At 38.5% G+C, this 17457-nt stretch overlaps 3 protein-coding genes across 4 annotated transcripts in view; 1 reads left to right on the top strand and 2 right to left on the bottom strand.

Annotated features, from left to right (window-relative positions):
- Window positions 1–543, bottom strand: part of igdcc4 (immunoglobulin superfamily, DCC subclass, member 4) — a 57951-nt gene extending 57408 nt beyond the window's left edge. Inside the window, exon 1 of the mRNA XM_077594932.1 lies at window positions 36–543. The gene's annotated coding sequence lies outside the window, so the exon portion shown is untranslated. The remainder of the gene's footprint in view (window positions 1–35) is intronic.
- The window catches only part of insyn1 (inhibitory synaptic factor 1), a 144533-nt gene continuing 127138 nt past the window's right edge, over window positions 63–17457 (top strand). The window contains exon 1 of one of the 2 annotated variants that reach the window (XM_077594952.1): window positions 63–85. The gene's annotated coding sequence lies outside the window, so the exon portion shown is untranslated. Of the gene's footprint in view, window positions 86–5287; window positions 5370–17457 lie in introns of those variants that run through there. The other variant, XM_077594950.1, reaches the window with a different exon arrangement.
- Window positions 1843–14977, bottom strand: loxl1 (lysyl oxidase-like 1). The gene is made up of 7 exons (XM_077594938.1): window positions 13782–14977; window positions 9693–9801; window positions 8592–8729; window positions 4870–5026; window positions 4008–4103; window positions 3816–3931; window positions 1843–3087 (listed from the first exon to the last, which is right to left on the bottom strand). Exons 1-7 carry the CDS (start codon window positions 14773–14775, stop codon window positions 3081–3083), a joined length of 1617 nt encoding a protein of 538 aa, XP_077451064.1. The 5' UTR covers window positions 14776–14977; the 3' UTR covers window positions 1843–3080.

Here is a 17457-nt window from a genome sequence, read left to right as displayed (position 1 = left end):
TCAAAATTGGTCAATAGAAGATTGGAAAACGTTACCTGATCTGATGAGTCTTGATTTTCTCTGCGACATTCAGATGGTCGGTTGGGTCAGTATTAGATGTCAACAACACGAATACATGGATCCATCCTGCCCTCATCAACGGTTCAGGTTGTAATGATAATTTAGTGGAGTGGGGATATTTTCCCGGGCATACTTTGGGCCTCTCCGTAGCGAATTAAGCTTCGTTGCAACACCACATCTGTGTATTTTTATTTACCATATCAATTTCAGTCCATGTCCATCCCCATTTTTTCTCCCGATCTGTTGGCTATTTCATCAGAATAATCTTAGACATGTTTCTTGAACATGCCAATACATTCACTGTCCTCAATCCAATAGCGCATTATTGTGGTGAAATGTTTGATTTTCATCATGTACGTGCAGCCGGTCAGTATCAAACAAACCACAATTATAGTTGTATAATGACAATAAAAGCACTCAATTCAATTCAAACTCTGTGCTCCAATGTTTCTACTATTTTATTGAAGCTATGCCTTTAAGTCAGGAGTCCCAAACCAAAGAACTACGGTGGGTGCAGTTTTTTTTTTATTCCAACCAAACAACACCCTTTTCACCAATCAGGTGTCTTACCAGGATAATCAGTTGATTGCAGTCAGGTGCTGTTTGTTTTTACCAGAAACTTCTTGAGTTAAAATGTTTGTGTTGGGTCTGATAAGTAGTAGAATTAGTTTGAGACCCCCTGCTCAGTGCTTCTGAAGAAATAAAAACAAAACAAAAGAAGAAAATAAGAAGAAGAAAAAAGAAGAAAAAAAGAAGAAAAAAAAGAAGAAGAAAAAAAAAAGAGTATTTAACCCAGTACTACCAATGAGTGTCTAATGGAGTTTAATTTCTGAAGAATTGCTTTTGCATAAGTCAGGTAGGAACTACCTTACAACAAACTCTTATTGTGGTCACTTGCATTGCATTGTATTATTATTTATGCATTGACAGAAAAATGGTGTGGTGTATATATTTTAGCAATGTGATCTTTCATTTCTGAATACCTTCCTTCAAAAAGAGCTGTGCTTGTGTAATGTTATGTTCACAAAAAAAAGTGACGGCCACATGATTGGACGTGTATCTTTGTCAATGGCACTGAGTTATGCGCTCATTGACTTTATGAATTTAAAAATGCTTTTCAGATTTATCAGGCTAAATCTGTAAACTGGTTGAGAGCAATGTATGTAAAATCAATTCGGAAACTGAACATTCACTGCCTGCACTCCCAGTCAAATTTATATATTGGACGTCTATTGCTGTCAATGGTAGCCAATGAGTTAAATAAAGCCATTGCAAAGATTACATTCAGTGGGTGTACCTTATGAGATTTCCAATGATTGGTAGGAGGCTTGGATTGTTTTGTTTACTTGGGCATCAAAATTCTGAGTTTGTAGAATTTTATTCCAACCTTGATCACATACAAATTCAGACAAGACACATCTTGAACAAATACATTTGTCAAAACTTCAGTCAGTAATGCATCAGTGGAATTATTGACATACATTATTCCACCCAAAAGGGCATTGGCATTGATGATCATATGTGCCACCTGACCAGTGTTGATATTTAAAGACAGTGTAATCGTACAGCTTGCGTACAATGATGAACTTTTTTTAAAGTTTTTTTTTAATGAGAGCACCTTTTTAAAGTTAAATTTTATTTGAAAACCACTGCATGTCAAAGTAGTCTTTAACAATGTGAGACGCTACTCGTATACTTCTCTCATAAAAATAGTTATGAGTTCAACTTTTGTTGAACTCAATTTGAAAGGAATTTCCAAAAATTCATTTTTGTGTCTTAAGAGGAATTTCCAAAAATTCATTTTTGTGTCTTAAGAGTAAAAAAAATGCATGGGCATAATATAATTTTGTCATGCTGTACATTCAGAAACATTGCAATTTACTGGTTAAAGTTAACAAATATACATAGGTGCATCCTCAAATTTTCCCCAAAAGACAAATCGTTCTAACTTTAAAAAATAGTATTTTGTTATCCAAAAGTGCTATTAAGTGTTTTGACACCCAATTTCATCGTCATATAAGTAGTTTTTTGTTGTTGCATTTTCCACTGTAAATAGGGACGTACACAAAAATATTCAGCTATTTGAATAGTGGAAATTGATTTGTTTGTGAGTTGAATTCTGAGATGATCATGCAATACATTTTGGCTGATCCTATCATGAAGAAGGATGAGGCAGCTAGCGGTTTTAAGTAGCATGGCGTCAATTAGAATGCAGGCAACAACTATAAGAAATACATACGTTTTGAAACCATGAATTGCATTAACAGAAGGCTTATAATTACTACCTTTTGGTCCTGATGGGAAAAATGTTTCAATTTCTCAGCCAATGTGCACCTTTTCCTTAAAAAAAATGTTCCCAGGATTCCTTCTTTCCCATCAATGGAGTGATTCATTTTTTATTCATAATTCAACTAGACTAAGAGGGTGGTGAGTTGTCACCACACGCCTATTAAAATGCGCCTGTGCTTTGACATTGCATGGTAACAAAATAATCACTATGAGCAGTCTTGCCGAATGTGGAAGCTGAAATATATTAAAATGGCATAGCAAATAAAAATGAATGAGAAAACCTGATCATTTAAGGTGTTTTTTTGTGTATTTTTTTCTTCCGGCTCCACTTTTTGGAGGAGAATACTAAATGAAAGAAAAACAACTTAAAGTACTGCAGCTTACAAAAACATAATTAAATAATTCTAGCATTTGCTGTATTTTCTTTTCCAAATATTTTTTTTGTTTTAGGATTTACATAGAGTTCTGAATGAAATAATCTAGAGGGCGTTATGTGGTTGACGAATTGGAAATTGCCCACCTTTGTCTGAAAGTAACCCAAACTTAACCAATTGAATCAGTGCCAAAAGCGGATCCCACTTCTTCCATCACGTGGGTTGCCCCATATCCAAGCAAAACAAAACACTAAAGACAAACAAACATCTACAGCGAGCCGACGAGTTCCATTCACATTCCAGTGGAAGAGCAGTCTGGGTCACTCGAGTGTGGTTGTTTGGCCTTCCAGTGCCGGATCATGACCTGAAGATAAAGGATTTGGGAGTCAGAAATATTATAGTGGAGAACAAAGTTGGTTCACAATATGATAACCTATTCTAATGGACAACACAATGAAAAAAATCCAAACAATAATAAAAATTGAAGGAAAGAAATGACTGAGAATGAACCTCTACAAGATTGTTTGTAACTTTTGTTCAACTTCTTATCGAAATAATAGTTTTTCTCCTCTGCATCTTTTCTTTTGAGAGGCGAAAAAAATGTAAAGTTTCAGAGCCCATTAATCTTAATTGAAAAAATGAGAACACAATTTGTTAAATCATCAAATAGTTTGGACGGCAAAGCCATTAAGTCCATTAATAAGTCCTAAGTAATTCGATACACTTTGATGCTCTTCACGGAGCTGCCATAAAAGACTATAATTTCTATACTGTGACCTGATGTGAAACCTAATTTACTGTCCTTTCTGGGGAGGGACACAACATTGACCTGCACAAAATTTGTCCATCTAGTTTAGGAAGGGCAAAAGTCTCCCATCAGTTGAATTTCCCTCTTCAAATTGCTGTTGTTATTCTGAGGTCTAACTAATGGGCGGCACATTGCCAGAGCATGACCCTTGTGAGGATAAGTGGAACAGAAAATGAATGTACAATTGACCTTTTTGCAATCAGAATTCATGTGTCATAGGTCAGGAAGCTGAGTAAAAGGACCGTACTGTAGGATTTATGGACAACTAATAAATCTTCACTTACTGTGCGATCTGGCATTTCGTTGTTGTAACAGAACGTCCTGTGTAGTGGACATTACACCTGACCACGTTGTTGGTAAAATCGGATTCCATCACCAGGAATTTGGGGTTCACCGTAAGCTAAAAAAAGAAATACAGGAGATTTCAGTACAGCGTAAAGAATATATTGTTAGAAAAGTAAAAGGTAGGCTCCCACCTTTAGTATATAGTTTCCAGGCTTGATGTCGGTTATGTCAATCCATTGACAGTCAATATCAGCATTGTAAGTATCGTAGCAGCCTGGGCTCAAACCCTGAGCAAACAGACGAATAAAAGATGATTGCATGATTTTGGATTGTTTCAATTGACTTTTCACTTTATTTTCATATTCTAATTCAAAGGTGTCAGACTCGGGTTGGTTTGCGGGCCGCTTTAACGTCAACTTGATTTCACGTGGGCCGGACCATTTTAGATATAATATTTAGATTTTTTTAAATGAACTGGATTAAAAGCCCTGAATATTCAGTTTATTTGAGCTTTTTTTAATATAGTTTTAGATTTTACAAAAACGATTTTTAACTAAAAACAGAAAAAAATGATTAGAAAATTACAATGATTGATTTAAAAGGGGGAAAATCAGGAAATTTAATATACATCTATACTTTTAATTTGATCCTAAAACAGAAAATCGGCACTCATGATTTACTTTCCCGGGCCACACAAAATGATGCGGCGGGCCAGATTTGGCCTCCGGGCCGCCACTTTGACACATGTTCTAATTCAACAGTTAACTGCAAACCGGGATATAAAAATCCCAGTGATGGCTAATCACTGCAACAGAAAGGAGAGGTCATCCGATAGATTTGACTCGCATGTTAACACAGGAAAAGCCTTCTATGTCATGTAATACTAGCATTGCATGCACTATACAACAGTGGGGCAACTGTAATGAACTAATGAACATTTTGGGGGCCAGGTATAATTACACTGTGGGCCAAATTTTGCCCATGGGTCTAAGTTTGACATTTATGCTGTAAGCGGGTTGTAATTGCCGCTTTAAAGCGTCATTTTTTTATCACCTGAGTGTGCGAAGTGCAGGCGTAACGCTTTAGGTGTCCAAAGTCGCACGTGGTGTCCTCCAGACAGAAACTGGCCTTGTGGCCTTCAGCCACTTTGCGGCCAGTGCTGACCTCCAACAGGTCGTAGTGGCTGAATTCATCCATGCTGTGATAGTGCCTGCGGCGAGTCGGAGGGGAAAACGATCAGTCACCAAGTTGGGAGGCAAACAAACACCAATGTGACTTCAGCTCATTCCCATGAAACTTTGTGATGTTTGTGTTAATATTGTGAACTCGTACTAGCGAATGTGTAAATCCGTTCCGTGACGTGCACACATTAATGGAATCTTTCACAGCCAAGGGAGGTTAATTAATGACATATCAACACGTTGCGTACTTTGCAAATGCTAAATAAGCGTGCAGCAGCGACACAAGACTGGCATTATTGTGGTTCTCTGTGGAGTATTTTGGTAGAGGCTGTTTATTTAGGAGCATTTGCACAGCTTTGATGGATCAGAATGGTAAGTGGTGGCTGAACTGGATTTTTAAAATGTCACTTGACGTTTATTGCAGTTGCATGTTTTATACAGAGCAATTTGATGCATTCGTACAATAATATTTTTCCTCTGATGACGTGGGTTGACAAGGTGATTAACTCTATTTCTTTTCATTTCAATGAGATGATTTTATATATGAAGGTTGTGTCACCATGGAACAGATTTAAATGTTTGTTTTATAACTATCATGACTGTTCAATGCACATTCTAAGGGACATTTGTGTGAGTGGGTTAAATACTCTCATAAAATTACCATACACAGTATGTCATGTGATATATAGTATACTGCATATTTCAATAACATGTAATTAAATGGATGTTTATTTCCTTGTGGCATTATTACAGTGAGGTAAGCTCTAAGGAGCCTTAAAGACACACAAACTAAGATTGTCTAAATATTGCTTCATTATTATTATTATACCCCATGTTGCAAAACATTTTAGGCGAAAGGTTGTTAAATGAGTAAGCAAAGTGACCATTACTGTACTCCTTCTTTCCAGTGACCAATTACCTCTTACCATGATAAAAACACTTTCTTTTATGCGTGTGTGTGTTGATGCAATTTAAATCCCCATGTTTCATTTTTGATAAATCTCTGGAATCACTATACCATGGTAAGGGTGTCAATAAACCAGCATTGGTGTTTGATGCAATATATAAATATATTACCTGGCCTTGTGTGTGTATTTGTAAAGCTTCGGAAAAACATGGAAATGCTCAACTGAAGGAAGGTGGACGCTGTAACTGCATTCTATGTAAGCTATGAAAAAAGCAGCTTTGAAAAGATGCAGAGCAGATAGCTTGTAATCATGTGCAAATCATTCAAATCCCTCATTGCTAGTCATGAAGCTATTTCCAACAGAAAGTTCCAGCTTGGAGGTTGTTCTGACTATCCTTACCTCACCAGTGACCCTGCACTAGAGACATAGAACTACCAGGAGGAATATATGAAGATATATTGTATATAGCAGCACCCATGAACTCTAAATGTTACATAGCCGCTGGCAAAAGATGTTTGGTGGATGAAAGATCAATTGAAACATCAGCAGTATGACAGAACTTAAGAACCGTGGTGCTTCGAATGGAATATATTTTGTGAGTACTTGGGTATCCTCCAAAAATGTTTTGAGACAATGAAGTTAGTTTCTTTTTTTCTTCGCTATCGACTAGACATGGCCTGTGACAACTATTATTCCAGAAATAATTTTGAGTTATAATATTCCATCCATGCAAAAAATTGGTTTAAAAAAGCATAAGTCATATTATTACCATCCCCATTTACTCCTTTTATCTGTTTTGGATTGGATAACTTTTCGTCCCGTATTTGGGAAATTTCGTTGTCACAGTAGCAAGAGGGTGAGAATACAGACACAGAAAAGACATTTTAGACATAAATATGAATATAAAACACATAAAACACATAAAAACATAAAATTGTGCTTACTTTAATGTGGGCAATGTTTGCGCAATGCCAGAATGCCGAAGAACAGCCAAAGTTCTGTGTTTTGTTTGGTGCTCCTTGTAAATGCCCATGAAGTACAACATTTATTATTCAAATTCATGGAAACCGATTGTTAGGATTTTCTGTGTAATTACTTCAGATGTTGGCTCATGGAAATAGTGACGTGCTCTGCCCTGCCTGTCAATATTATCAAAAGTAAATCGGTCGCCATGACAATGCTCTTATCACTATTGCAGCACAATATAAACAATATATGAAATGTGGTTTGAATTATGCCTTATCTTGCAATGCTTAGACACAATTCAAATTTGGTTGTAAGTAATCCAAAAGCAGCTTTATAATTTTTTCTGCTTTAGTGAATCACCTGAAACAATCTGCGCTTTGTCCTTGCTTGTGCATTGTAAAGCACTAAAGTTGAGACATTGTTGGTTGCCATGGCAACTACAGATATTTTTTTCCATTACTATCCAAATGCAGACCTCAAATGACTTTTGAGCTGTTTCAATTTTTTAAAAAATGCTGTTTTTAAAAAAATAGCAGTTTGCTTTATCTTTGAAAGAAGGCATGCGCCCACATGATAGAAATTCTCAATACTCAGGAAAAAAAATCACGTATCCTCACAGAAATGCCTTGTTGGGAAAGATATCTTCTTTTATGAGCAAACCGCGTGCCCCACTAACCCATATTCCAGCTTTGTCACTTGAGCAGCTATGTGATTGAGTGCCATGGATTGACAGCAAAGAAATAAAATACGTACTATTTTTTTAATCTCAAAAAGGGATTGATTTGTCAACTCACTCAGTACAATGATTGTCTTGGATTCCCGCCCATGGGAGTGTGTCAGTGCTAACTGACAAATGCAAATATTTTATATATAAAAACAATCACAGCACTGACAATGACTTAATAGCCGCTTGCATTCCTTATCCATCACGACAGTTGGGCAGAGCCTTGGCAAGAACGTCAACGTAAAATATAACATCATAGGAGTGAGAGCAATAACACTCAACCCCCGACTGAATTCACAAGGAATTCCTGAGTGACATTCAATTTGTTTCACTAGGGGTCTTTTCGTGCCAAGTCAAACATTTCCACAGAGGGAGCTAAGGATGCCAGTAACATATCTTAATAATACATGGCATACAGGAACCAGCCTTTGTGTTTTCATGTGAATTTTTGTAAGGGACTCACCTTGATGGGTGTCTTGTCAAAACAAGAATTCTATTGATAGCGAGCCAACTGCATGGAGCTGACCAGGGTTACAGCTTTATGAAAACAATGTTATGACCAGGACATTCTTCTAACACGTATATTGTTAGGACAAATGGCACTGTGATAGTTTTTCTTGGCCTGAGCTCCTTGAAGAATGGAATGACCTGTCTGATGGATTTTCAGGATACATATATAGTCATTTGTTTAATGTGTTTGCTTTGACTTGTGAGTAGAAATGTGAGATATGGACGCTTAATGGTGGCAGTCAACAAAACGTTTTACACTGGGCAACAGGTTGCCAGATAGTGAACATTTTTTTCCTAAAAATTAGCTTTCTGATTCTACAAAATGTTTTTAAAACTCCATTTACTGGAAGCTGTACTCCAACAATTGCAAGATGGACATTGGACAATGGATGGTTTGAGGAAAATGTATTTTGGGGGGGATCAAAATTGGTATCAGGAGCCAAAACATCATATTGTCTTTACACAAATTTTCTGAGGAGTACTTACTGGTGGCAGCTGTGCCACTCCCAAGTATGATGTGGCCTGTTGGGCATGAAGTCAGCAGTGCCCTTGTTCTTCACCCTCTGTGGAAAGCGCAGTAGAACTCGTACATCATAGTCGGTGGTCTCTGGTGCATATGCTGAACTGAAGGGAGAAACGGAGGCAAATGGTTTGGTTTGTTTGCTTCGTGTAATAAGACAAAAAAAAAGGTTGGCTAGTGAGATTATTCATAATGTATTCCGCCGGATATAAGACTCATCAAGTGTTGTGCAGCAAGGTCTTGATAAGTGATTTGCTTCAGTGTGAAAAAAGACAAAGCAACTGCAGAAAAACCGAGTCAGACCTTGTGTTTGTTTCATTAGGAGTGAACAGAATATTATGGCTGCCCATCTGGTGGTAATTGCCACAAATTCAGACAGGATATGAAAGGGCTTTGAGGGTTGGCTAGTTGCTTCTCCTTTTATAGTCATCTAAATGAAGGGAGACAGCAGTCCTAGCATGCTATTGACTTAAAGACGATTGAAGCCCACAAAATTGACCACTATTTAAATTCAAATGCGTAACATTTTTTTTTGTATTGTACCTCTTAATTTAGAGTAGGCAGCTAAGGGAAGGATTCCTATCTTGGGGATGTATGAGATCTAATGCATTGGTGGTCTGTTTGTTTGACTGTAGGCATTTTTATTTTTTAAATTAAACGAAACTTTAACACAGCAAGATGTAATCCAAAATTAAAGCAACGATGAACATTTTATGTAACTGTTTTCATGACAAACCATTATAACAAAAATCATTTGTGACGTCTTGTTAAAGGTCAGTTTTATAAAAATGACAGTAATTTACCATGCACAAAGGACCTATGTTCTCTGTGGGTATTTGTCTTAATAGGACTAATACAAGTCATTATTTCAAACAGTGATTCTTCAAGTATCGAATTTATAAGCTTGCCCAAAAATTGAGCATCTAGAATACAACCTGTCATTCATGTGTCACTTAGAAGACCGCAAAATAACCCCCTATTCAGTAGAGGAATGGGCAAAAAAGCATACAACTTAAAGGTTCTCCATATTTGTGGACAAAACTAAGAATAAATTGTATGAAGTTTACCTTGATAAACATTTTTCCTCAGCAGCACAGCGCAGTGAGTACATGCGAGCTCTCTGAATGTAAGTTGAAGCCTGGACATAGTTGGGATCTGGAACCAGGTCAGCCAATCCTAATAAAGAAAAGATGAGAAATAACTTGATTGATTCAGGAGCCAAACAAGTTATTCAAAACAGCCATGGTAAATGCTTGGTCTGTCTATCTATTAGTTCGGAAATCTCTTTGGTTAACAAGGTCTTCTGTTCTAAAATATTCAGCCCTACCTAAGACTAATGACTTTCAATTAAAAAGTGTTTTTAAAGCTGATCAATTTATATTTTGGTCAACGCAGGAGGTTAAAATGTATTCACATAACCTTGTTTAACAAATTAGACTAATGGGAAAGTTAGGAAGGTTAAACACCTACTTTTAAAATGGCCTTTGCCATTAGTAAAGATTTACTATCAAGGATCGTTGCGCCATTCAATGAATACATTCAAATTCTGGCGTTTTCTTTGGAGAAAATTGTTTAGAAATCCACACAATTTGAAAGTCAGTCAGGGAAAGATTGTGTTCAAATTGAGAGATTATATTATAGAAATCAATGTATGAATCATGACAAGTCATCTGACACGGCTCATCTTTTCCAATCCTTCCACAATCCTACCCTTTGCAGCCACATTGGAGATTTGTCATCAATTTTTAATTCCCTGGCATTTATGAAAGCAATGATGGAGGACATGAGAGGGCAAGTGCAATGGGGTTGGAGGTTCAAGAATGGGTCACGGTACTCAGAGCCTCTGGCCGCTAATTACCGTGCATTCCAGATGATTGTCACGCTTTTCTAATGAGATGCTCCATCGGCCTTTCCACACCAGGGCTGAGTTTGGCTGACCGAGCCACAGGGTCGCATTTGGGATCCGTGCGTAAAATGCTCACAAAAGAGATTATATTGCATATTCTGCCTCAAACTAAATGTATCTTATTATTAATATCAGTGCTTTATGTAGATGATGTTATGCTGCCTGGGCTAATGTGATGCGATCTTTCTTGACACTTGTTTTTAGTATGAACCTGTCACATGAGGTTAACCTTTAATGAAGTATGTGTAGGTTGAGGGGTCGAATATTGAGGGGGATGATGCATGACTGGAAAACATTCAAGATGGTTCACAGGAAGGCTTATTGCTATTCAGCATGAGTTCGTCATTGTTTACTCAAGAGCTGCAGGAGAAGAATGAACATGTAGGAAAGCAAACAACAGCAATCTCAACGTTATATTATTTTTTTAAATCCGAGATTTGCTGAGTATTATACTAGAGAGCATTTGATTTGTCCCATTTCCTGTTTTTTTGTATTCATATGTAATATACCACTGTAATGCAGAGTTTGGACATTTATGGAATTAATGGAAAAGTGAGTGCAATTAGTATTATGCATGGTGAGCACAGACGAGGATTTCCTGAGTTTTCACACGAACATTTGAACAAGAAGTCTTGCTTTAGAACATTTGTTCTCATGTAGCCATACACACTTGTAATCTGTAATCAATCCTGTTTCATTTTGCATTTCAATGCAACATCCAATGATTTACCTTGCACTTATTTTTTTTAGCAGTGTACAAAACAAATGGTGATTGACTTGACTTATGTTTAGGGTGCATTTTATAGGAACGGCGTAAGTAGTTTTGACATGTGATTTGATCAGTATTTAGCATGTGGGTGAGTTTAAAGGAGCATTTGTTTGCTAGCTTCCTTTGCAAATATTCCTTCTCAGCATTTCCTCTCTGCATGAGGCAGATGTAGTAGGACAGGGTACACTTCCTGGGGCAGACCATGTAAACATTGTAAGACACATGTGAGACCACCGCCGTTTTGCTTTTCCACTATCCCTCCCTCTCTTTCAACTGAGAAAAGACTTTGTCCTCTTTCCCCGCTAATCTTTGGAAACGGGAAATTGGGTCTCTTTTTTTTTGACGGGGATAAAGTGTTTGCAGGGACCGAAGCTGATCGGCTCTCAACAGCATGTGACAATGCCACATATTACACTCTAAGTGGGGCACGCTTTGGAGACCTTGCCAGGCATTTTATATACTGAAGAAGTTGTAAAAATTACAGACAAGGCAGCCTTTGAGATACTTTTAAGCTAAAGACAGTGAGCTGCAGAGGAACGGCACTTTGGAGTATTTCACATTAATTGAGGTCAAATTAAAGATGAACAGTGACTCATAGTTTTAGCACAGCGTACAGCTGTGGAGCTTTGTACATGAGAGGGGGGAAAAGGGTTTATAGTCCTAGAAGTTGGCACATCACATATTTTTTCATTTTAGTATTTTGTCATTTCTCATTTGTGGTAGGATAAAAAGATTTGAGCAAACTCGGAATTGATCAGGTTTAGTCATTCTGTAGTCATTTTGATGTCTTTCTATATCTTGCCATTTGGCTGATAGCCTTTACATCTCACTACATTCTTTAAAATCACCTTCCGTATTGCTTTCTCTTCTCAGTTTATATTGGAATATGTTAGCATTCTGCTACCATATTAAATTATACTTGAGCAACATCAGTAGACTGGAAAATTGGCCCATTAAGAGATTTCCCAAATGAATATCACACACCTCAATTTGTTAGCAAGGTAGTTCCCACCGCTGTTTGAAATTGCTTCTTTAAATGCTGTTTGAAATCGAATCTTTAGGGAGCTAAAGTTAAAATGACAGGAGTCTGAATACTGCCTTACTGCTTGTCACATGTCCGGCAGGCGTCTGTTACAGGCTACCATCAACCTTGTAAAGACTGAAGTCATTGGTAATATTCTTCCGTCCTATCATGCTATAACCGACAAGCCAAATAACTTGGAATGCTTTGCAGTGGTCTTAATTAATTAAAAATGACTGTGTGGTGGCTAGAGGCTATTAGTCTGGCAACTGCAAACAACTGTAAAGAATTACTTCTCATTCCCTATCGTGTGTATGGGTCTCGTCCATTGCTGATGTTTTATATATATATTTTTAATCACCTTTTTACGTAATCTTTCGGAAATAACTGCGAGATAGTCGTCCTTGTGCGGATGAAGGGATTACAGTTTTTCATAAAGTGGAGGCACCAAAAGGGACCTTCTTAGAAATCGACAATGTTCACGTCAAGTGCTATTGCTGTTTCCTTGAGTTGAATGTAGAGAAATTTCTTCCTACTGTTTCTTGCTCAATAACCCACTTTTCACTGTGGCCATCTCGATTTGTTACCTTGGAAACTTTGTTTGGTCGTTTTAACTTGGCACAGTTCATGTTCTTCTTCCTGCACATAATGGATTAATACTTTGAATTCTTTTTATGTTGCTTTGTTTACAGATTTTTCTGTGCGATTGTACATTTTTTTTGCACCACAAACTTGTGAGGAACTGAAAAAACAAAAAGGGCCCACATTGTATTCATTGACCTAAATTAATTTGGGCCTCTTCTACCTCTGAAGAGTAGCAGGGACTTTCCATATGGCCCTTCCTAACTTGGGGTAGTGATTTTCTGTGTAAACAACCCCCCTCGTCCCAAGTCGTCCCTTTTGAATCTTGTTTACACTCTCTTGTCTCAAGTGCAGGCAGGAGCCCCACCTCTCACCGGACCCAATGAGGTCACTATTGCTGTTGCCAAACTGCACGTGAAACACATTGAGTCCCCCCCATTCAAACAGTGCTTCTTGTGTGCTGGGCAAAGTTAAAAAAAAAGAAAAAAGAAAAAAGAAAAACAGCACAAGCAGTAACTAATGAATTTGCACCCTGTTTCTACCATAAAAAGTAAGGCTGACTCTTACAACCATTGCTTAAGACATCTGATAAATGTGCTGGAACATGATGATTGAATACTTAAGTGGGTAGTGAGAGTGAGTGCTCGGCTTTTGCATCACTCGAATTCCTTTAAAGAATTGCAACGAGAAAGGGGAGAATCCCCTTAGTGACAGCAAGTGAAGTATTAGTCTGTCTACCTATGAAATATTTAAAGAACTTTAAGACTGTTCTTCAAACGCCCAGCCTCTCTGGAGAGAAAACTTCCTGAACAAAATGTGTACATTTGTCATTTTTGCAAACTACTCCAAGTGCAGAGAAAAAAAAGAGTTTATTTTACCTCTTTGCTCTTGTTGGTATATCCCCCCAACGTTGGTTTGCTCATTGGCAGAGTTGGGAGAGTTTCTGCCAGATGGAACGGACTGCTGGAAGGGAGGTTGCGGTCTTGCAAATGGTGGGAATTGCTCATACTGAGGGCTCCGTACCGGTGCTCTTTCGTCAAGGTCCGACCTGTCCTCTCTGCTCTCTGGGGCGGAGGCAGCAGAGTCCTCATTGTAGAGACTGTGAGAATATCTGCGGTCTAGTCCATCTGAGAAGGGTGGCTGTACCTGTGGAGGAGCTGCAGGGATCGCTCCATAGCTATAAGACTGATAGAAATTGTACCCATCATCTGTGAAATCAGGTTGCGAGGCAGGCGGTATAGGTGCCACACCGTACCCCCCACTGTTGTAACCTTGTCCGCCGACATAACTCCCACCGGGAACTGGCTGAAAGGGTGGTTCATAGCTCCTGTATTGTCCTTCTCCATAACTAGGCTCAAAAGGCACAGGTTGGTAGACGGGCGGCTGAGGAAGGGGATATTGAGGGTAGGATGGAATATTATAAGGAGATGAAGGGTAAGATGAGGAGCCTGTGGTTTGTCTGGCCCGAGTACCGGAGGCCCTTTGGAAGGGTATTCCACCTGTGGAGCTCGATGTACGCCTCCAGTTATCAGGTACTTGTCCAAAACCGAAAGGGTGCCTGGCCTGTCCACGGATAGTCTCAGAAGATCCCCGTGAAGGCGCCTGTCTGCGAACGTTGCCACCTTGGGGTCTTCGTGGTGACCGAGGGCGGGTGTCGGCAACCACTATACGGTGGTCTTGGTCCTCGGCATCTGTTCTAACTGGAACATATTCAGACCCACTGTTGAGCAGGCTGAAAACCTGACCGTTGTTTTCCCACTGGATCACCTGCCGCCACGGAGTGGTTGAGCTGTCCTGCCTGGGGGTCCGACGCTGACTCTGGGCCTGGCCTGATCCCGCTAGGAGGAACACTAAACAAACAATGGGCAGCATTGTCACTTCCAACTCAAAACACCTGCAGCGCTCTTAAAAAAAACATGTGTCCCAGTCCCTGGGGTTGGTCTGTCTGTGGAGGTGATGGAAGAATTTGACTCAGGTGCATCTGCAGGTCTTCTCTTGACAAGTGTGTTGAAGGTGAAAGAGGTGGTGGTCTGTCTAACGTCAGACGTTCCTGCCTGCCTGCTGTACAACTGCAAGTTTCTATTTGCCTGATTGCTTACAATGAGCTGTGAAAAAGAAAAAACTCAAAGGTTTTTTTCGCCCTTTTTTTTTCTTTAAAGGAAATGATCCCACATGGCCCTAGTGCTAGTGATGTTTTCTGGCCAACAGCAGGCCAGCCCTCTGTGAGGCCTCCAGAATCAACATTACAATCTGCAAAGGCATGTACTGTAAAATACACCTCACTAGTCACGACCTTTTGGATTCTCACAGTATAGCATATATCCGTGTTTGCGTGTGTGTGTATATGTATATGTACATATATATATATACATATGTATATACAAACATGCAAGTAACAGGTGTTTATATGGGTATAATAATACTATTGTGTTACCTTTTAAAGTTCCACCACAGTAATGGCGAGCAGATGTGTGATGCTGTATTTGGTAACTGTGAGCATTCTGTCAATGTTTATACTTGCACAATGAACACATGGTTGAAACATGTTGCTAAAGAAAAGGAAACGAGCAGCCGTTCCTTGGGGTCATAAGTGTGCATGAAATTCTTGCATAATTTACTCACAACGCACCTTTTAAACGCCTATAAAACAAATAAAATAACATTTTAAATATCAAGTATTAGAACCAAGATCCTTTGGCTCCATGTTCATTGTTTTTGGGCCCGCAAAATACTAACTCATTGACTAGCATTGAATTCAACCCCTGCGATTGGCTGGTCACAAATTCAGGGTGTCCCCCGTTTAGTGCCCTAGGATAGGCTCTAGCACTCTTCACCAACCCTTGTGAGGATAAGCGGTCCAGAAAATGAACAAATGAAACCCTCTTGCTACTGCCACAATGAAATTTCCCAAATACGGGATGAAAAAAGTTATCCAATCTAACCCCAAAAAAAATTATCACTTCAGAATGAGACTGTCTTGACTGCCCATCTTCTATTCTGTTTTTGTCAAATCTTATTTAAGCTATTCTTGGTTGCTTTGTCATTCATATCTAGCCTCCTCCCATGCCCTTCCACACAAGCACCCCCACTTTCCTCTCCAACCCAATCACCATACGCGAAGTCCCCCAGAGCCTGTGAGCCAGGGCATGGTTGAATCCTATCAAAGCGGCGTTGCATGCACTTTAGAACCTTGATTTTCACAAATGATCAGAGAAACAAGTCATCAGTCAACAAACTCATGTGGGACTGGAAAAATGCTAAAGTGCACATAAAAAAACAAACTCCCTCTGTTATCAAAGTCAGCAGTTTAAGATGATGTTTTCTTTGGAAGCCACTTGCAATACCGTGGTGTCACACAGCCAAGGAAGCACAATATTCCTCCAGGCCTTGATGTTCCCTTAATGTCCCATAGAATTAGATCTTAACTCTTTATAGGGCACTCCGTTAATTCATTGGCTGCGAATAATGGCACTTATATGTCCAATCCATTTTGACTGGGAGTGGCTGGCATTGATAGATTCACAGCCTATCCATGCCATTTAAATGAATTGGACGTTTATCGTAGTCAATAGCAGAGTTAAATACTAAAGGGAAAAAAGATCCACTTTAGAGTGTTAGTTGGTGCTACAAGCAGTGTATATTTCAGTTTTAGCCATTTTAATTTGGTTTGTTTAGTTTTTTAAATCAACATTGTACTAAAGTATAATTTTGCTTATCCAATAAACATTCTGACACCTGTCACAAAATGAGACAATGCATTGCTTTTGATTTAATGATTATTTTCGTGTGATACAGCTAAATGACAAACACAATTAAAACGGTACCTCTCTCAGATCGGAAAATCTAATGCATGCAGCAAACCTAAACATCTAGATTTTTGGGCAATACTCAAATTTTTAGGTTAAATTAAAGTTGTTTATATACAGCACGCAAAATTTAAGGGTTGATATCTGTGCATACACATGGTTTTTGCATGATCATCCAATATCACTCGCAATATGCACAAAAATGAAATATTTCCTTAAAATGATAACGAAGAAACCAAAAACAATCTATGAAACCAAAAATGTGGAAGCTAAGGCAAACATGCAAGACACTAAAATAAAATAAAAGCATTCCCCCCACTTACAGGTAAAGATTTTTGCTAACATTTTATGTAGAATAAACAAAATAAGAACCAAAAGGCACAAATGTCCATAAGACCGAGGATTATAAAATTCGCACTTCCTTTAGAAACCTAATAACGTCCAAGGTTCTGATTGCTTGACGGAGCAATTCAGCATAAAAAAAATGCTAAGCATTATAGTTATGCTGTGTAATTCTCACCTGTTTAGTTTAAAATGTGACTGTTTTTCCAGTTCTCTCCCACATTCCAAATAATGTTGGCTTGATCAAGGTGCAAACACTTTCTTCAGAGGGTTTCATGTCAAGCTTGTTTGCATGCAGCCTTGTTTTCCCTTTTCCATTTAGCAATTAATGATACTCATGGATGGGTTTTTTTGGTTGTTGTTGTTGTTGATACAGCTGGGGGCTTTTAGTTTCTTTCCCTTCCTT

This window comes from Stigmatopora argus, chromosome 2 (assembly GCF_051989625.1).
Source record: "Stigmatopora argus isolate UIUO_Sarg chromosome 2, RoL_Sarg_1.0, whole genome shotgun sequence".
Classification (NCBI taxonomy): Eukaryota; Metazoa; Chordata; class Actinopteri; order Syngnathiformes; family Syngnathidae; genus Stigmatopora; species Stigmatopora argus.
The sequence above is the reverse complement of the archived record's forward strand: the minus strand, read 5'-3'. Positions and strand labels throughout refer to the sequence as shown.